The 22,127-nt window shown below is 30.2% G+C and overlaps 1 protein-coding gene across 4 annotated transcripts; it reads right to left on the reverse strand.

The window, feature by feature from the left end:
- Nucleotides 1-814: 814 nt before the first annotated feature.
- Nucleotides 815-21,183, reverse strand: LOC142327586 (14 kDa phosphohistidine phosphatase-like). 4 transcript variants are annotated; one of them, XM_075370761.1, is made up of 3 exons: nt 20,939-21,183; nt 10,472-10,507; nt 815-1,029 (listed from the first exon to the last, which is right to left on the reverse strand). In XM_075370761.1, the coding sequence occupies exons 1-3, from the start codon at nt 20,970-20,972 to the stop codon at nt 830-832; spliced, it is 270 nt and encodes an 89-aa protein (XP_075226876.1). In that variant the 5' UTR covers nt 20,973-21,183; the 3' UTR covers nt 815-829. The 4 variants fall into 4 exon arrangements, 3 of the variants coding, with proteins under 3 accessions (XP_075226876.1, XP_075226877.1, XP_075226878.1); XM_075370762.1 differs by lacking the exon at nt 20,939-21,183 and adding an exon at nt 16,142-16,203; XR_012757019.1 differs by having other exon boundaries at nt 840-1,029; nt 21,133-21,174.
- Nucleotides 21,184-22,127: the final 944 nt, after the last annotated feature.

The following is a 22,127-nucleotide window of genomic DNA, read 5'->3' on the forward strand; positions in this document are numbered from 1 at the left end:
TAATTGAAAAAACATAATAAAGATAAGCTTTAGCTATTTTATCAACAATAAACACAAACTTGGTAAATTGTTTTTTAAAAGTAAATTTCTTAGTAAACTAAAATAATTATGCACAACAGATTATTATATCATTTAAACTTAAAATTTTGGTGAAGGAAAGACATGATTTCAAAATAGGAAAATTTAATAAGACATTTACTTCTTTTTTTTTTTGTGTAAGATATACTTAAAGGTTTAAACAACAAAAAACTTTATTAATATGGTTTGGGTCTTACTTATGGAACAAAAAAGAGTTAATTGCAGTAAAAGATATAGGTAATATAAGCACGCACATGTGCGCAAACACACACGCACATGCACAATACATAAAATGAAAAGTATACTTTATTTTAATAAACTTTTTGCAGCAACTGTTAACAAATTGTAAAAATACGTCAATGACTTACATTGTATAATGATATGTGATATAAATACTTAGCGAAAAACTGCTAGAAAAATACCAAATAATCAAATACAGCAGTTTATCTCAGGAATTTAGATATGGGATCATTTTATGGGAAGCTCTTATCCTCTTCTAACCCACAAAATAGTAAACATAAATACTAAAATAAAATAAAAAATTTTTAACACTCTTACTTAAGAAAAAAAAAAGATCTGAAGTGCCATCCGATTAATGAATGAGAGGTTCAAAGAACCTTATTAATGTCCATTTTGTCTACAACCAAAACAAATATTAATTCAATTTAATGCAATAAAACTAAATAGGTAAAAAAAGTGCTATAATGATAAAAAAAAAGAAATCTTCATTAAACAAAATAAAAAATGAAAATTAATACTGACAATGATAAGGTCCACGCTTGTTGCCTCTGACAATCATCTTTGAAGGATCTCCATCATCAGCACCTTGTGATATCTTAATAAGAATATATTTAAAAGTTCCTTCAGGATCGATATCAACTTCAGGAACACCTGCTAAACCTTCAGACACCATTGTATTTACAAACTTACGTATACCTCCCAGATAAAAACCTGAAATTTTCAAAGTTTAGCGATTCAAAATTCTTTAGCAATCTTGGGTTTTATAAATAACAAATAATATAAAATATTAACAACAGAGACTTATTATTACATTACATTCCACATTATTAAGACTACTTAAACAATCTTCTCAAATTTTTCATTAAGGTACACACCTCCTCCTTATCAGATCTAACTTATCTATTCAATAACTATTGTGTCAGTACAAAATTTGTAAACTCCAATTAAACAGCACTAAAGTATATCAGTATTATTACCAGTGTTACTAAATAATTAATTCCTTATTATATACTTCAGTATCATCTGTTTATATACCTTTCTATGTCGGTCAGTGATAAAATCATTTAAACAAAAAAAACCAAATTTTATAAAACCAATGCTTTTTAAAAACATCAAAGTAGCTTCAATCACTCTTACCTGAGTATTAAAGATAAGGTAGAAAATATAGAAGAAGAATAAAGGAATGTTAAAAAGGAAATCCTTAAATCAGCAAAAGCAAACTTAGGCAAAACAAAAAGAACTGGTAGAAAACCTTGGATACCAGAGGATATATGGCAGCTGATGGATGAATGTAGAAAGTATAAGAATGCTAGTGATGAAGTTAAAAGGAACTAACAACAATTAAAAAATACTATAAACAGGAAGTGCAGATTATCAAAAGAAGAGTGGATTAAAGAAAAGTGTTCAGAAGTGGAAAGACAAATGATCATTGGTAAAATAGACGAAACATACAGTAAAGTTAAGGAGAATCTTGTGTACATAAATTACAATCTAATAATGTGTTAAACAAAGATGGTACACCCGTTTATAATATGAAAGAAAAGGTCGATAGATGGGTGGGATATATTGAAGAGTTATATGGAGGAAATGAATTAGAAACTGGTGTTATAGAGGAAGAAGTCCAAGAGGATGAAAAGAGATATACAATACTGAGATCTGAATTTAAAAGAGTATTAAAAGATTTGAATGGCAGAAAGGCTCCTGAGATAGAGAGGATACCTGCAAAATTACTGCACAGTGCAAGCGATAGATAGATTATACCTCCTGTTGTCTAATATTTATGAAAAAGAGGAAGTTCCATCAAACTTCAAAGAGTGTTATTGTCATGACACAAAAGAAAGTAGGAGTAGATAAACGTGAAGAATACAAAACAATTAGCTTAATTATTCACGCAACAAACATTTTAACTACAGTTTTGTACAGAAAAATTGAGAGGAGAGTGTAAGAAGTGTTAGAAGACCAATGTGATTTCAGAAAAAGTGTAGGAAGAAATTTTAGCACTCAGACAAGGATGTTCCCTATCCCCATTACTTTTTAATCTTTACATAAAAGTTAATGATGTTAAAGAACAGTTTAGATGCGGAGTAACAGTGCGAGGTGAAAAAATAATGCTATGATTTGCTGATGATATAATAATTATAGCTGAGAGTAAAAAAGATTTAGAAGAAATAATGAAAAGCATGGATGAAGTCCTACACAAGTACTACTACATGAAAATAAACAAGGACAAAACAGAAGTAATGAAATGAAGAAATAATGTACATGGACCACTGAATATACAAATAGGAAGAAAAATGATTATGGAGGTAGAAGAATTTTGTTATTTGCAAAGTAGAATCACTAAAGATGGACGAAGCAGGAGCAAAAAATGTTGAATAGCTAAAGTGAAACAAGCTTTCAGTCAGAAATATAATTTGCTTACAACAAAAATTAATTTAAATGTCAGGAAAAGATTTTTGAAAGTATTTGTTTGGAGCGTAGCTTTATATGGAAGTGAAACTTGGGCGATCGGAGTACCCAAGAAGAAAAGATTAGAAGCTTTTGTAATTTGGTGCTACAGGAGAATGTTAAAAACCAGGTGGGTGGATAAAGAGACAAATGAACAGGTGTTGTGGCAAATTGATGAAGAAAGATGCATTTGGAAAAATGCTTCAGACTTCACATATTACGGCATCCTGGAATAGTTACTTTAATATTGGAGGAACATGTACGTGGGAAAAATTGTGCAGGCAGGCAACGTTTGGAATATGTAAAACAAATTGTTAGGGATGTAGGATGTAGGGGGTATACCGAAATGAAATGACTGGGACTAGATAGGGAATCTTGGAGAGCTGCATCAAACCAATCAAATGACTGAAGAAAAAAAAAATACTTAACATTTTGGTCAAAAGTGCGGCAGATTTCAAATGTGTTTATTCATTTAATGTACTATTATTTGAGATTTTTACCAATATACATCTCACAATGTTCGACTATAAGATGTCATCCTTTTTAGTCGACAAGTACCAAGATTGTTGTCAATGTTGGAAGATAAATGTTTAATATTCGGCAAACATTAACTCTATTGCAATCAAGGGCTTTGAAGTATTCTTGCAGCTTTGTTAGAAGTTCCAGGGCAGGCAGTTCACCATTGCAGAACAATGTGCAGTCAAAGCGGTTCAGTTCATATTCAAGGATCAATGCATTTTGGTAATTGTATTCTGCGTGTAATGTTTGTTTTATTTCCTCTTCTCAAGAGAAATCTGGATTATATCCAGATTTTATTTCCTTTGACTCTGTTTATGAATGTTTGTTTGATATAACATTTTGTTTTATTTATCTCTATTCAATTCAATTTATTTTTTGTCACCATACATTTTATCCTTATCACATTTATTATCAAAATTCAAATGATAAATAAAAAAAAAATGTATTTTATCAAATATTTAGGCATTGTATACAAAACATAAGTTTTGAATACTAGCAACAAGTAACAGTTACGAAAGAAGACACAAAACGTATGAATTGATACATTGATATTTCAATGATTAATGATTTAACCTGGGATTGATTGCTTAAAGTGAAAATAAATTTTGAGAAAGTAAGTTCCATTAATAGATAAAAAAAAAAATATTTCCAAACATAATCCATTTATCTATTTGTGTAATTAATGATTTAGTGATTTTTATTAGTGATAAAATCATTTGGAACCAAATTTATTAATTTTTTTCAAGTGTTGAGGAGTTATTTTTGGGAAGCAACATAACTGCAACATAAAAGTAGATTTTATGGTGAAATATATGGGGGTAAAGGTTTTATTTTTACATATTATTAGATTTTTTTTATGTATAATTATCTAACAGCCAAAACTCTGAATTCACCAAAAAGTTTATTACTTTGGTAATGTCTAGGCCTATTGAGTGCAACTCTTATACTTATTAAAGCGGGTGTATAGTGCTTCGCTTCATACCCTGATTCCATATTGGAACATTAATCCTCCATAGGCTTAATACACCAGTCAGTAAAACTTATGAAAATAACTTTAACCTGTGATACATATTAGTAATACGAGTATTCCATTTTAAGCTTGACTCCATAAGAATGCCAAAATACTTTATTTATTTTTTCTAGAGAGGGACATAGGCAAGCATATCCAACATGAAAACATTTGGCCAAACATGTTACATCTTCCCACGAAGAACCAATAAATATTAGTGGCGGTATCATCGGCCAAAGAAATAATATTACAATCGACAATACCTAGTTTTAGTAAACCATTTATATAGATTAAGAATAAAAATAGTGAGAGAATCATACCCTAAGACAAATCCAGTTTTTCGCATGTTTTTCCATTTAAGTTAAGGATTTGGGAACTATTTTTTAAATAACTACCAAAAACTTACAACATTATGCCATGAAAACCCATATTTTGTAACGTTTTTAGAAGAAATTTTCTAACTTTTTTTAAATAAGGTCTTTGTTTTTATTCTTTTGTATAGAATTAAGACAGTTACAACTGCATCTGTTTATGTGCACTAAGAATTTTATAATGTTAAGTTCTTCTGCATGATATTTGGGTGACATGGGAAAAATTAGAAGTCACTGAAAAGTACTTCTAAAAGCGGATACTTTACATGTAGTTGGACGATTTGAGTTATTGAGAATAAAAATGTCTATCATTGGTTTTCTGTGTACCTTGAAAACAGGTTTTTATCGGTTGCTTTTTGTGATAGAAAATTCAAGAAAATTTCTTTGTTTGTTGTGTTATTCAACAGTAGCTCTTAATTTTTCACATACTTAAATTTGCATATGTATGTAAATCCTCTTGATACAACAGACTGCCTCAATCCCATGTTTTTGATATATTTATATTCTGTAATTATATTCTTTTTAAAAGCTGTGAATTTTCTATTATTTTTTAAGTTAATTACAACATTAATACCTTTATTACAAATAAACATTAATAATCAAAATGTATCTTATTTCAACATACAATCATGATAATTATGAGTACATATTCAAAATCCTAAAACAAATCTATGTAATCAAATATGATAATCTACATAAATAGTACAAAAATTTAAATATAAAGAAACATAATATTAAAATGCAGTAAACTGAAATATTTCCATTGTAATATTCCCCAAAAAAAACTTCTTCATTTGCAGTCCCATGCTTGAAAATTCTAATATTTTTCCATTTTTATTGATTGAATTTATTGCTTCTTTAAATACTTACTTTTTAATAAAAAATTAAGCATTAGTTTTTTGGGATAATAGTAATAAGTAGTTCATAAATTTCAGCAGTGATAGTATATGGTAGGAGAGTTGTCTGAAAAAGTGAAAGGGCGAGTTGACAGTGGATAGCTGCTGGGAAACGAGAGAAAATCAGTTTTATACTTCAAGGTTCACAACAGTTCGACCAGAAGATATATTATTACCACGTAAAATGTTTCTTGAATAATTTCAACTGCGGTTGGTAAAATTGTACTTACAGTATATAAATTTTTATAATACAGTTGCCTGAAACAATAATTACTAACCACACTTTACATTAAACAGATAAGTAAAATTAAAGAAACAATATGCGTTGTAAATTGCACAGCAGTAAACTGCATTAATAATTATTACATAGATTATACGAAAATCTGTATATTATTTCAATGAATGAATTATTATATTATTTTACTGTGATGAAAAAATATTAAATTTGATTTCTCCTGTCAATAATGCACAGTTTTTTTAAGAATCCAGAGCATGTGTTATTTACAAATTTATAGTTTTCTTAATAGATTAAGAATCTATTTTTAATAAAATGGTACAACAAAACATTTTTTTTAAATGTTTACTCAAACCAATGCTCAGATAATGAAGTAGAAATCATATAGTGTTCCTCTATAACAAAAAAAAATATGCTAAATGGATAACAGGTGAACAGAAAAGTTTGAAACAGAAAACCAGAACTCCACACATGCTACTACCTGGTACGTAGATCTGCACAAGAAGTTCTTTACATGCTACAGTGATGACATCAACATTTTACAAGTGCCTTTCTGAATCAGTGTAATCTTAAAATAAACAAAATATATCTGGTTTAATCTGATCTTGTCACAACCACTACAACAGCGGTCCAAGTAAGACAGCATAACAATTATCATTTGGCATACCCATTGCAACAATGTTTAATCCTAGGTAGACTATACATTGCATTTCTTTACAACCTGATAGTTTCCACAATACCTTAAAAATCTCAGAAAATAATATAATGGAAACTAATTGTATGTGAAATAAAACTCCAAATGGCTAAAGGCAAGTTTAGTGAAATGTTTCCCATAAACCACCAAATTTGAGAATCCCTACTTTTAACATTTTTAGCGACTAATAATTCTGACATTTTCAGCAGTCGGCATAACAGCTTGATCATGGAATAAATATCTGTAGCCCGGAAGAAAAGGGCACACTATGTCCAAATTTTTCGAAATTGAGGTTTTGACACCATCTTACTTAAAAATTTCCCAAGCACTATTTCCCAAGTTTAATAATAAGCATTTTAGCTATTTTTAAAAGGCACTAAGTCACATCTTAACACAGAAGACAAAGGCACTATGTAACTGTTTCTTTCTATACTTTTACTTGTATGCAAGCACCATGTTAAGATAGTGCTCTTCTCTTCTAAACTTCAATTATTTTTATAAACACCATATCCAGATAATGCCTTTTTCCGCTGTGCATAATAAAACCTCTGACTACCTATTGCACGCAGACCTGTTGTAACGTATCCATCAAAACTCTTGTCTTGTTTCATTTTTACTCCAGTATCGAGTAGTAATCAGTGTAATGTTATTGTGTAGTTTATTCTAGAGATTCTTTTGGCTTTATAAAAATTAGTATTTTAAAAGGTTTTGTGATGTGTATTTAATATTTTTTAACGTAATAAGTAAGTGGATTGACAGTTTATAATCATTTTGTTTTTAATTTACGGGTATTATAATATTATTATAATCAAAAATGAGTTCTAATGAAGAAATCGTTAAAACATCAAGCGGCAAAATTATGCTGAATCTTGTATTGACGCAAAACAATAAAATAAACCAAGGTAAGTGCAAATTTTTAAATGAGTGAATACAAAAAAATATCATTGTATTAGAAACTACCAGTAATAAATTAAAATATAGAGACTCTTGGAGGGTCAGATAGCAAAAATGGTGGGCAACTAATATTTCTCTTTAAATGGACCTATGATCAAATAATTTATTGATTTTTATAACATTAATTTACAGTTAACATTTTTTTTTAATTTTCTAACCAGTAATTTTATTATTTTTATTATGGTTTGAAATTTTGTTTTTCTGCAAGACCACAGTCACGAAGATGAAATTATACAATGTAAATTATTATTTTTTTCATATTTCTGTCAATGATTTACTTTAATTTGTCATTATCAAAATTTGTTTTTTACCTAAGGTTTTAAAATCTTGCTTATACGAAATAAGGTTGCAGCATGTTAGAAAAAATAAGATTGTTTTTACTTGAATGAACACAAATTAGGCAATGTGTTTTATCTCCATCTGTGAGGTATGCACGTCTTTTTTATTTCATTTAAAGCCTTATACAATTTATACGTTTTTGATTGCAGTTATTGCTACGTGTTGATTTAATTTTTGCACCGTATTTATTTGTATTTCTCCAGTGAAATGTAACAAAATATTGTTAAGTAAAATCCTGGACTTTTTTCCAAAATTTCTTGTTCTCACCATTAACTATTTGTTTATGTGCAATAACATTATTTTATTTAGTAGTATACAATGCAGTTACAGTTTGAGGTTTTTTTCAATTACAGTTGAAGGGGCAGAAAATAGTGATTGCTGTGTACCGGAGACCTCTATTCCAAACAAACATAATTCATTTCTGCCCGACTTAGGTAATAATGTCAGCTACAATCAAGCCTGCTATTCTACAGACAATGACATTTCAGCACCTTGTCAGCAAATTTCTGAGGCAGCCCTACTAAAAAATGACTTGTACTTAAGCAGCAGCGAAGCAGATGACACAGACCAAGACAAAACGTATGAAGAAGATTCAGATAGTGATGATGAAGTCATAATCAGCGTCATTAGAAGGAATGTTTTAAACAGGACAAAAATTCAACAGATAGGAAGGAAACGCCAAAGGAACATACAGGAACAGTTGGATAATAAGCAAAAGAATCTGCACGCAGCCGGTAAAGCGTATGTTAACAAGAAAGGCAAGAAAATCTCAGCAAGAACTCTGAAACCACCATGTGCTTGTAAGTTTAAGTGCTATGAGAAAATAACTGAAAATATGAGGACGGCTATATTTAATCAATGCTGGGATGAGAGCAAAGATGTCAATGTTAAACGACAGTTTGTAGTTTCGTGTGTGGAAAGAAAACTTATGGCAAGATCACGGGAGAGAGATGGCAGTAAATCAAAAACTAATACTTTCATTTACAATTTTGTGATAAATGATGAAAAAAGTAAAGTTTGTAACGTAATGTTTTTGAATACACTTTGTATTTCAAATAGAGTTGTAATAAACGCACATAATAAATGAAAAGAAGGGGCTATTGTGGAACCCGACTTTCGAGGGAAGAACAGTCCAGAAAATAAGACTCCGCAAGAAGCTATTGACTTGGTATGTAAGCATATTGCAAGTTTTCCCTCATAGGAAAGTCATTATTGTAGAGAACGAACAAGAAAAAGGTTTCTAGAGCCAGGACTTTCTATTGCCCAAATGCACAGAATGTATTTGGAATACTGCAAAGAAAATAATATAGAAAAAATGAAATGAATATTGGTTGTATGCAGATGTTTTCAATAAGAAAAAATTTAACCTATCATTTAAACCTCCCGGAACTGACACTTGCGATTATTTTACAGCTCAATTGAAAAGTGTTACTTCTCAAGAAGACAGAGACAAAATAAAAAGCGATCATGAAAATCATCTCACAGAAGCAGAAAATCTACATTCTCTGAAAAAAAACTGACACAGCAGCTTCAAAAAATAACAAATACTTTAAAATTGTTACTGGTGATCTTCAAAAGTGTCTCCCGACACCCTTATGCACCAGTACTCCAAGTTTTTATAAACGAAAGTTGTAGACCTTCAACAATACAATTCATGATTCTTCTGATGATTCAGCAAGTTGTGTTATGTGGGATGAAACTAAAGCAAGACGTGGAGGATGTGAAATAGCCTCCTGTATAATGAAGTAATTCCTAATAGGAATTTCACTATTAATGAAATAATTTTGTGGAGTGAACAAAATAAAAATAAAAAGTAAAAATAAAATAAAAAGTAACTGCTATGAAAAAAATAAAAATATTAGTGTTATTGTTAGTTTTTTCTGGATTTTGCACAAATACCAACAGGTGAAAGCAATCAATCAAAGATTTCTGTTAAAGGGACACACACACATGGAAGCTGATGCTGTCCATGGCGTTATTGAATCCCTCTGCTCTAATCGTTCAATTTTTGAGACTTATTTTGTAAATGTTAGTAAAATTTTTTATCATTTGTATAAAATAATATTATCTGTTTTATTATCGTATTGTATTATTACATTGTACATCTTAATAATTTTATACATTAAAGAAATAAAATCGGCCTTTCCACAGTAAAAATTTATTTTAATGTACCTACGTGTATGTTGGCGTAGAACATAGTGCTTATTGTAAATGTAGATTTTATAGCGAATATTAATTTTCCTTTAGAAGAAAAAAGCACTATGTCCGGTATCTTAAAAAGCGAGTAAAAAATTACATCCAAAATACGGGTTACGGTTACTTAAAGTGACAAAGTAGTATAAAAATTACGATAAAGTGAAGAAATTAATTCAGTGAAAAACAAAAGAGAGAAAACGGTAACTTTCATTTGGCTCCCCTGTAAAATTTGCTTTTTGTGACATAGCGCCCTCTTCTTCCAGACTACAGATATGTGCAGTAGCAAGTGTGTTACCGTTTGTATTTTTTTTTATTTTAATGTATTTTATGATTAAACTATATGACGGGCTTATAAACTCAAAGCACACAATTAAATAACAAAATGAAGTTCCACGACAGATTCAATAAAAAAATAAGATTCATTCTTTTTTTAATGTATAAAAATTGCTTAACATTTTTAAATTATCTATTACTATTACTACAACTACTTACAATAAATAGTGATAACAATAAATCCACCAAAACAACCTGAAATTTAAATAATTTTATTATTGCCTCAAATTAATTTGTTTGAAAACAAAAAACATACGCATGTGCGCACACACACACAAAACACATGTATATATATATATATATATATATATATATATATATATATAAATCGAAGTTTTGGGAAAATATAGTACTTTTTAGCCGGATCCGAATTTTCGGACGAAAGTCGCAAATATCTCGATAACAGTCGGTCCTAGCGCTCTGAAAAGTTTTTTTCGATCCCCATCCTTGATGACCAAAAGTAGAAAATAAACAATAAATGAAACAAAACTTTTTAACAACCGTTCTTATATTAAATACACTAAAAGTAGAAAATAATAAATATATAAAAATAAATTTTAAAACACCACCGTTAAATTAAAAGCACTAAAATATAAAAAATTATTTTAGGACGGTATCTCAGAATGGATTTGACAACAAGCTTTGATGGTGATATATAAGATAGTCTTAGCTTCAAATTAAAAATTTTATGTTTTTGCTCATTTTTTTCTTATGCGTGATGAATGGCCTTAAGAGTGGGGTGCAAACACGCATGAAAAAAAATTGGCAAAAACATCAAATTTTTAATTTGAAGTTAAGACTTTAAAATAATCTTACATATTACCATCAAAGCTTGTTGTCATGTCCATTCTGAGATACCGTCCTAAAATTATTTTTTACCTTTTGGTGCGTTTAATTTGAGAGTGATGTTTTAACAATTTTTTTACGTATTTTTTATTTATTTATGTGATTATTTTTCTTCAAAAATAATGAACTACAACCAAAAAGTAGGCACCGGAATATACCGATCGCTAGCGGAAAATCCCGATTCGTTAATATCAATTTCTAGAGTTAAATTTCTAATTTAACTATCGTTATATCAATTTTAATCGTTCGAAAAGTATTTTTACACCAGAGGTAATCAATTTATCAATTTTGGACACCTAATAATCCCATTCCGAGATACCGCCCGCCAGGGCAACCCGCCCGGAGCGCCTAGCTGCGGAGGCGTGCCATAGGCACGCCATGCAGCTAGTATATATATATATATATATATATATATATAAAACAATAAATAAACCTCAACATGCAAACTCGCACAGACACACAAGTCCAAGATTAAACTTAAAAGGGAAATATCTCATCGTTTTGGAATCAAAACAGGAGTCAGGGAGGAAAGATCATAAGAGAACGGAGGAAATCTTGCCGAGATAAAGGCCTGAAGCAAATCAAATTGGAATATGCGAGGGAGAATCTGAACATCGATTGTCTGGCCTTTACAGATAATCGCTTTGAATCCTTTGCTGATCTCGCTTTCTTGGCAGAAAATATAGAAACAGCTGAACTAAATTTTCTAGACAAAATTGCCAAAAAGGCAGGCTTACAGATTTCCACAGAAAAAACATACGATGAGCATTAATAAACTACACCAAAATTGTTACGGGCAAAGCTCGGAAAATTAAGACGAGTAAATTTAGGTACTCGGATGATGAAGCTAAATCCGACTAAACGGAACGAACATGGAAGCAAACATCAAGATCATTAAGATTTTAAAATCCTACGGCCTAACGAAGGACGTGTACAATAAGAAATGTATCTCAAGGACGGGCAAGATGATCAGGCACTATATAACGGTAATCCGACCGGTTTTATACACAGAAGAACGCGTAGCTCCAAACCGAGGTTAAATAGATAAATTGGAACTCGGTAAAAGAAAGACGCTAAGGAAAATATAGGCCTCAGAAAAACTAACAACGGTCGGAAAATACGGAAGAACGAAGAACTTTACGGGAGTTAGATAGAATCACGGAAGCGATAATTAAGTAAAGACTGACGTTCTACGAACATCGACAAGAATAGATTCAAACGAGCTTACGAAGAGAATCTTTGATAACGTAATGGCGATAAGACGAACGACAAACGGTTCCAAAAGTTAAAGAAGACCTAAGGGTAGGAAACACAAACGCGACGGATTTAGAAGACAGAAGGATGCTTAGGAAAAAATCATAGAATTCAAAAGGATCTGCAGAAGGAGAAAAACGGATGCGCTAACGTAAAGCGGTCAGAAGAAAGACGGGTGCGGCACAGCGAGAGTATTGGAGCTAAAAAACTAGCCAGCCAGAAGTTAATTATTGTATGTGGTCCTACAGTTAACGGTGTCGAAAAAAGAAAAAAAAAATTAAATTATATTTTTTTATATTATTAAATTACAGATTGTGATGATTCAAAGCATTTAAGATTATTAATTTACGTTTATAATGAAGATAGTAATAATTTTTTCAACATACACCAAAAGGCCTAGGTTTCTGGTACAAGGTATTACACAATAGCTTATGATTCGAAGCGTTAAAAATAGTAGCCGGTATCCATTTCACCTAGAATAAACCCCATACCGGTAAATAGTTTCCACAAAAACTTACATCACATTCCAAAATACATCATTTAGTATTTTTAAGGAGAATAAGCCCGGTAAAAAACTCAACAAAAATATTATTATTTCCAAGAATTTTATTTTTCATCGTTCTCCATTTTTTAAGTATAATGCGTCTTATGAGATGCATTATACTTAAAAACTTACTTATTACGATGTAGATTTAGATGATGTAGCTGATCTACTTATTACGATGTAAATTTCAAGATCATTTTCAGTTTTCTTATAAGACTATAACAAAAGAAAACAGACAAAGATGATCGAATTAACGGGCGTGTAATTCGCTTTAGTTTAGAATAAAATCTAATTATATAATAAATCCGCCTCTGCTGTAAACAAAAGCTACTGATGGCCATTCTGAAGAAAACAGTTACATTTACACATAAAAACACAACAATATTTTACAGAAAGCAACTTTTCAGCATCATACACAAACTTTAAATCTTTTTACTTCCCCGGTTATTACATTTCTGCACCGCAGTTATTTGCAAGCATTTTTTTGCAAATTGAAAAAAGCCTGTTGAAAGGAAAAAGTAAGTCAAAAAATGTCTGTAAATTGAAGCATTTCTTCATTTATATTACTAAAATATCATACAAATATAAAATCTTATGATGATATTATATAATATCATATGATAAAAATAGATAACAAAATCTTAAAATTAAAAAAACATTTCGATTTTAGAAATTTTCTGGTCAATAATGCAATTTACACTGAACAAAAAAAACAATCCTTCCATATGATTCTGCTGTTATTCAAAAATGTTGAAAAACTGCACAACATGGTAACTGTTATGTAAAAAGAAAATGACTGAGTTTTCAGAAATATCTAATGACAAAAACAGAAGGCAATTTAATTCCATACAAAAAAACATTGTTATAAATTAATAAAATTTATAACAATTAAATTTGATTAATTCAATAAAATTAAGTATTTTATCTAAATTAATAAAATGAAATACTTCTTCCGGTTTTAACGCATACGTTATTCAGCTATAATTTTAGAAATATTGCTTAGAGGAGTTCATATTGGTATTGTAACAAGATCGGTATAATAGACCTGAGTAATCGATTACTACTAATAAAGTAGTAGTAGTAGTAGAAGTAGTAGTAGAAAATTTAATAATGGGAGGAATCCAGAAAGGGGCTAAAAGAAACCCTTTCAGTAAAGGTAACAGGTCTGTTTAACAATCATCTTCTGTAATAATGCCCTCTGACACGCCTAAACAGATGCTGTTGTGTGAGAAGAGTTACCGGACCCAGGTTAGGAATGCACGGGAATGAAATTGCTCGGTCGATTGTTCTCGCACTCAACCGGGGTCTGCCCTTGCAGGTAAAGAAGATAAAAGTGCAAATACTCTGGGGAAGACCGGTTGGAATTACTCTAAGCGAGACATTATGCGAGTCTGCGAGGATGCTGTGATAGAGGAGTTATTATATGAGTTCAACGTGATTAAAGTGACATCACAAGTAATTCCAATACACAAAAACAAGAAACGGTTTGGTGAGTTACTGTTAAGACTAAGTGAAAGAGATATGTACTAAATTTCATTCATAAACTGTTAGGGCAGTTTTATTTGTGAACAGCCAAGATATTTGCAGTAAAAGAACTTTATATTTATCTATTGTAATATTGTTAATACAAGACAAGCGTGTTTAAAAGTGTTAAGACTAGCGATCATACTAATGTCTTTTGTAAATAGGGCTTAATTCTGATTTTCATTATTTATCTACCTGTGAATAAGACAGTTACTTCAAATTCTGTTTTGTATGTAATCACGGTCAGTTATTATTATTACTATTGTTGTTGTTGCGGTTACATTACAACGATTATTATTTGTTTATTATTGACATTTATTATTGTGAGTTGTTTATTATTGTTTCTTATTGCGTCTCTTGTTTTACTTACGTTCTTTAATAATAAATTCTAATTATAAACACAATTGTCAATCTCTCAATATCCTGATCGAGCCACAAACATGCAACAGTATATTATTTATGTTATAACAATAATACATGCAAGAAAATACAATCAATCAGTTCAAATCCTTTATGAAAATAAATAGTATGCACGCGCACACACACACACACACACACACAGAGAGAGCAGTTTCTGGATTAACAAAACTACTACTTTTTTTTTATTAACCATTATTAAGAAAATTCTACTTTCAGTTAAACTAACACATTCCTATCTTTCACAAAAACCCATAAAATAGGTTGCTGTTTTTATTGATAATAAATTTCTTTCTCAGGTAGATGTAACATAGCTAATCGTGTGACAAATTTCCATTAATTATAACAACAGTATTTCTGTTACCAATAAAATAAAATTCTGTTTATCAGAATCTAAAACAGCACCATATTTTCTGAGTAAGTATAATTGAGTATGACTACTAGGAATGAGTTGATTTAACTAAAAATAGAATTTTCTTAAAATAGTTAATAAACAAAAAGTTGTTAACCCAGAATCTGCTGCATATAAACACGTGTTTGTAGTTGTACATTAATGTTTATACAAACTACTTATTCACTCACTACATTTTAATTGATTTCATTTAACAAAATCTAAGTGTACTGTTATGTTTTGAAACTCTTTAATATAACACTAAGCTTGTCATTATTATTAAGTATTTAATATGTTTCTGTATATCCCTTTTGAAATATATCATATGTTAATACTCCCTAAATAATTTAAAATGAGTTGTCAGATCGTTAAGAACCCATAAGTATGAATAATTTGGCCCAATATTTTTTTTTTTTTTATTATAAATATGCAATCTTTATTAAAAATTATAGTCACTTATTCTTAAAAAATAACAATATCTTCCTCTATCACCACAACACTACTGTTTTTTTTTTTTTTAATTCAACAGGAGAAAGGGCCTTTATTATTCTTTTATTGTAATTTTTAATAAATTACCAAACCCATTTAAACAAATATTCCCGCCAATTTGTTTAAAATATAATTGAAAAATTATCTTTAACAGAAACAATATTTTTATGTCAATGAATTTTTAAATGAGGTAATGATTTAGTGATTTATTAACGCACTTCAAAACAAAATAGAAAAGCTTTGATTTTGTTGCTACTGAAATTTATTTGATTATCCTGGGTGAATTTGTTATCTAGTAAAACACCCATAAACTCCACTTTCAACAGAAATAGAGGAAAAAATTGCTAATACATTGACAACTTACCCCGCATTTCTGTAATTTTAATTTGGTAACAATAAAAATATTAACACAAGCAAAACTAAACTATAATTACTAAATACACATCAGCAGTTGTACTACATCATTTTATCACTGTAATTATCACAATCGTTATGTAATATCAATAAATATTTACATTATGTTTTAATAATACTCATCATGACACAAGATAAAAGTACATAATATCCCTATTAGTAAACAATTAAGATAGAGAATTAACAACCTAGAAAACTGTAGAAAACCATTACTTACTTTTCAGTCATTAAACTAACAGCAGTTTATGATAGTTTTCTAATACAAAGTTACACCCAGGTTGGGTATCACATACACTTTCATTCAAGTGGTAAATATTGTACCCAGAAAAAATGTATAACACTATATAAGATTGAAAACACAAATGAACTTACTGAAAAGTTCATTGGAAAAATATCTAATAAAAAAATAAGCTGTGATAAATATATTTTTAATATATCATGTTAAAAGTTTTACTTTAATCATAATTTATGATTAAAACAAATGTCCCATGGAAAACCAATTAAAACTAATTATGTGATAAGAAAAGCTTAACTGATATAATGGACTTGTTTGACGTTTTTTTTTTGACATTAAAATGTGAAAAGATCATATTAATGAAAGTATAAGAGATATTAATTTTACCTAATTAAGTATTAATTCAAATCAAATATTAATTTTATGCTAATCATATGGTTTTTTATAACTGAAGGGTAATGAGGAGAGCCAATTCATTATCAATACAGTTAAATTTTTACCTGACAATAGTCCACTGACAAGTCAACTAATGTCAGTTTTGAAAAAGAACAGGTTAATTTTTATTTTCAAGTTTGAAGGCAAGAAGCAACTTCAATTAAATGAAGATATGGTTTTAAAAAAGTTCCTCTTCATTGAGATTTTTTTATTTATCATTGTACAAAACAATACAGATTGAAAATATTCTTAAAAATCACAATTTTAATTTTTTTTTTACAAACAAATTTTGAAAGAGAAGCAGTTCAAATATAACAGTGGTTCAAACTTTGTTCATTTGGGAGGGTGCAACTCTTTGGCAGCAAGTAACCCAAAATATTTAAAACAACATTATGTACACAATTTCTTATTATGGAACACATTTAGAATAAAAGAAAGATCTGAATATTATATTATAGTTTAGGTTTTGTTAATTGAGGTAAGTTCAGAGCATGAAGATGCCTATTTTTCTCCAACATGATTTTTAATGTTTTGAAGGTAATAAAGAAAAAATCAAAACCTAAACCGACAACGATTGTTAACGTCTATATGCCTACAAGCACCCACGATGATGATGAGGTAGAGTGTGTATACGAAGAGATTGATGAAGCAATTAAATACGTAAAAGGAGATGAAAATTTAATAATAGTTGGAGATTGGAATGCAAGCATTGGAAAAGGCAAGGAAGGAAATATAGTGGGTGAATACGGGCTGGGCAAAAGGAATGAAAGAGGGGACCGACTTATAGAGTTTTGCACGAAGTATAATTTAGTAATTGCCAACACCCAATTTAAAAATCATAATAGAAGAATATACACTTGGAACAAGCCAGGCGATACTGCAAGGTATCAGATAGATTATATCATGGTTAAGCAAAGATTTATAAATCAACTCCTTGACTGCAAAACTTACCCTGGAGCAGACATTGATAGCGACCATAATTTGGTGATAATGAAATGTAGATTGGAGTTTAAAAACCTGAAGAAAAGGTGTCAGATGAATCGGTGGAATTTAGAGAAGCTTGAGGAAGAGGAGGTAAAGAAGATTTTTCAGGAGGACATAGCAAGAGGTCTGAGTAAAAAAGATAGGGTAGAAAATGTAGAAGAAGAATGGGAGAATATTAAAAAGGAAATGCTTAAATCAGCAGAAGTGAACTTAGGCGGAATAAAGAGAACTAGTAGAAAACCTTGGGTTTCAGGCGATATATTGCAGGTGATGGATGAACGTAGAAAATATAAGAATGTTAGTGATGAAGAAAGTAAAAGGAACTATCGGCAATTAAGAAATGCTATAAACAGGAAGTGCAAACTGGCGAAAGAAGAGTGGATTAAAGAAAAGTGTTCAGAAGTGGAAAGAGAAATTAACATTGGTAAAATAGACGGAGCATACAGGAAAGTTAAGGAAAATTTTGGGGTACATAAATTAATATCTAATAATGTGTTAAACAAAGATTGTACACCAATATATAATACGAAAGGTAAAGTCAATAGATGGGTGGAATATATTATAGAGTTATACGGAGGAAATGAATTAGAAAATGGTGTTATACAAGAAGAGTAAGTGGAATATGGAAGAAAAGGAAGTTGAGGAGGATGAAATGGAAGAAACAATACTGAGATCTGAATTTAAGAGAGCATTAAAAGATTTAAATGGCAGAAAGGCTCCTGGAATAGACGGAATACCTGTAGAATTACTGCGCAGTGCAGGTGAGGAAGCGATTGAAAATTATACAAACTGGTGTGTAATATTTATGAAAAAGGGGAATTTCCGTCAGACTTTAAAAAGAGTGTTATAGTCATGATACCAAAGAAAGCAGGGGCAGATAAATGTGAAGAATACAGAACAATCAGTTTAACTAGTCATGCAACAAAAATCTTAACTAGAATTCTATAAAAGAATTGAGAGGAGAGTGGAAGAAGTGTTAGGAGAAGACCAATTTGGTTTCAGGAAAAGTATAGGGACAAGGGAAGCGATTTTAGGCCTCAGATTAATAGTAGAAGGAAGATTAAAGAAAAACAAACCAACATACTTGGCGTTTATAGACCTAGAAAAGGCATTTGATAATGTAGACTGGAATAAAATGTTCAGCATTTTTAAAAAAATAGGGTTCAAATACAGAGATAGAAGAACAATTGCTAACATGCACAGGAACCAAACAGTAACAATTGAAGAACATAAGAAAGAAGCCGTAATAAGAAAGGGAGTACGACAAGGATGTTCCCTATCTCCGTTACTTTTTAATCTTTACATGGAACTAGCAGTTAATGATGTTAAAGAACAATTTAGATTCGGAGTAACAGTACAAGGTGAAAAGATAAAGATGCTACGATTTGCTGATGATATAGTAATTCTAGCCGAGAATTACAAGGATTTAGAAGAAACAATGAACGGCATAGATGAAGTCCTACGCAAGAACTATCGCATGAAAATAAAACAAAACAAAAGTAATGAAATGTTGTAGAAATAACAAAGATGGACCACTGAATGTGAAAATAGGAAGAGAAAAGATTATGGAGGTAGAAGAATTTTGTTATTTGGGAAGTAGAATTACTAAAGATGGACGAAGCAGGAGCAATATAAAATGCCAAATAGCACAAGCTAAATGAGCCTTCAGTAAGAAATATAATTTGTTTACATCAAAAATTAATTTAAATGTCAGGAAAAGATTTTTGAAAGTGTATGTTTGGAGTGTCGCTTTATATGGACGTGAAACTTGGACGATCGGAGTATCTGAGAAGAAAAGATTAGAAGCTTTTGAAATGTGGTGCTATAGGAGAATGTTAAAAATCAGATGGGTGGATAAAGTGACAAATGAAGAGGTATTGCGGCAAATAGATGAAGAAAGAAGCATTTGGAAAAATATAGTTAAAAGAAGAGACAGACTTATATAGGCCACATACTAAGGCATCCTGGAATAGTCGCTTTAATATTGGAAGGACAGGTAGAAGGAAAAAATTGTGTAGGCAGGCCACGTTTGGAATATGTAAAATAAATTGTTAGGGATGTAGAATGTAGAGGGTATACTGAAATGAAACGACTAGCACTAGATAGGGAATCTTGGAGAGCTGCATCAAACCAGTCAAATGACTGAAGACAAAAAAAAAAAGAAGAAGGTAGTACACATTTTAAAAAAGTAAAGTTTTAATATTACAATACTTAAACTGTTATTATTTTGGGGCCTGAAGAAGAAATGCCATGGGAGACAAAATCCAAGACACAAATAATTTTATTTTTTATAAAGGTAAACACAATTTGAAAAACAAGGTTGATTACAATCCTACATATTTTGTTAATTGATGGATCCAGGGGTTTTGTTAATTGGGCTCGTCAGTTAACAAAACAGAAGAAAAATTCAAGATATATTGTACAAGCTGATATAGAATGGTTGATTGTATTCTAATTAAAATAAATCTTATTAGAGACTTTCATAAAATAAAACCCTATCCAATCAATGAAATTAGACCTATGGAATGAGATGTAACAATCTGTGACCTTGTTGATTACAAATTTGAAAAGATTAAAATTATTTGTAAGAAAGAACCAAACCTATATCAGTAACGGCAAACAACATATTAAAGCATTTATCATAACTCAATGAAAAATCAACTCTCCACATAATGTAAAATTTTTGATCACCTCAATCAACGAATGAGAAAAACATGACTCTTCATGTAAATAATAATCATAAATATTTTAAGTCTTGAACGTGTCCTCCAAGGGATTAGATTTGTAATAAATGAAACCAAAATTCAATAAATAACAAAATTATGTCTACATCTAGAATACAATAAAATGGAGATTTTTTTGCAATTCACGTTTTTAACAATTCAAAAACTCAAATGCCTGATATTGGTTTTAATTACATTAACATTTTTATACACGTATTAACATTTATACAAACAGAAATGTGCATGAACAAATAAAAATTGTTACATATTGTATTACAGATTTAATAATACATATCAAAATAAAAATTAAGGTAACATACAGAATAACCATAAATCTATTTAAAATAAACTACCACCGGCTAATACTTACGGTTAAGATTTGAACGGCAGATTGATCTCAGCATGTGGTTCAACTTAACCAACCGCAAGGTCAAAAAAGTAATATTGCTCTAAAAATCAAATCTTTATAACGATCTATTCAAATAACGTACAATTTATTCTAAAAATAAAACTCTTTGACTGTAAGCAAATAGACAACAAAAATAGCGTAGTATTTGGTCGTACCTTGGTTTCGGCTGTATTAACTGAATTACGTTACCAAATAGAAGAATGTTTACTTAAAAAAAAATACTGCCGACGTAAAATATTACCGTTTATCATTACAACCATGTATTGCTTAAATATATTAAGAATTTTTCTTTATGAAGAAAATATTACAAAAAGTTGTCAGCTTTCAACAATTAAATTAGTATTAAGTTTATTTTTACAATCTACGAATATAAATATTGAATAAAATTATTTTTGTTTGAAAATTACAATACAATATTGACTGGCCTTATCCTACCTTGCCATACCAGAAACAGTTCTTTACGTAAGATGTTTCATATCGCTCTGGACACAAGAACGAAGTAGCTCAGTTACTGAACTCCATTTGCTTTACTATTAATAGTATGGTTAATCAAATGGTTGAAAAGTTATTAATTTTGGCTTAATTTTAGAGATGACCCTCCAGTTTCAATCCTACGAAAAAAACACTTAAAACATTAAAAATTATTAGAAAATGCACTTAAAATATTAAAAAATGTTCTATTAGGTTACGTTTCACTTGCCTTCAGATCTTCAGTTTGTACAGTTCCGTCTTTCCAGGAGGAAATCATGCACCCACCGAGTTGGCCTAGTGGTTAACGCGTCTTCCCAAATCAGCTGATTTCGAAGTCGAGAGTTACAGCGTTCAACTCCTAGTAAAGCCAGTTATTTTTACACGGACTAGTTCGTGGATACCGGTGTTCTTTGGTGGTTGGGTTTCAATTAACCACACATCTCAGGAATGGTCGAACTGAGAATGTACAAGATTACACTTCATTTACACTCATACATATCATCCTCTGAAGAATTATCTAAACGGTAGTTGCCGGAGGCTAAACAGGATAAAGAAAGGAGGAAATCATGCACGAACTGATGATATGACCTGCTCTCTTTAAACAAATTTTCTACCAAATAACCTTCGAAGTGTTCAGATTTTTTTCCCATCACAGGTATACAATGCCACCGTATTAGGG

This window comes from Lycorma delicatula, chromosome 7, assembly GCF_047948215.1.
Source record: "Lycorma delicatula isolate Av1 chromosome 7, ASM4794821v1, whole genome shotgun sequence".
Classification (NCBI taxonomy): Eukaryota; Metazoa; Arthropoda; class Insecta; order Hemiptera; family Fulgoridae; genus Lycorma; species Lycorma delicatula.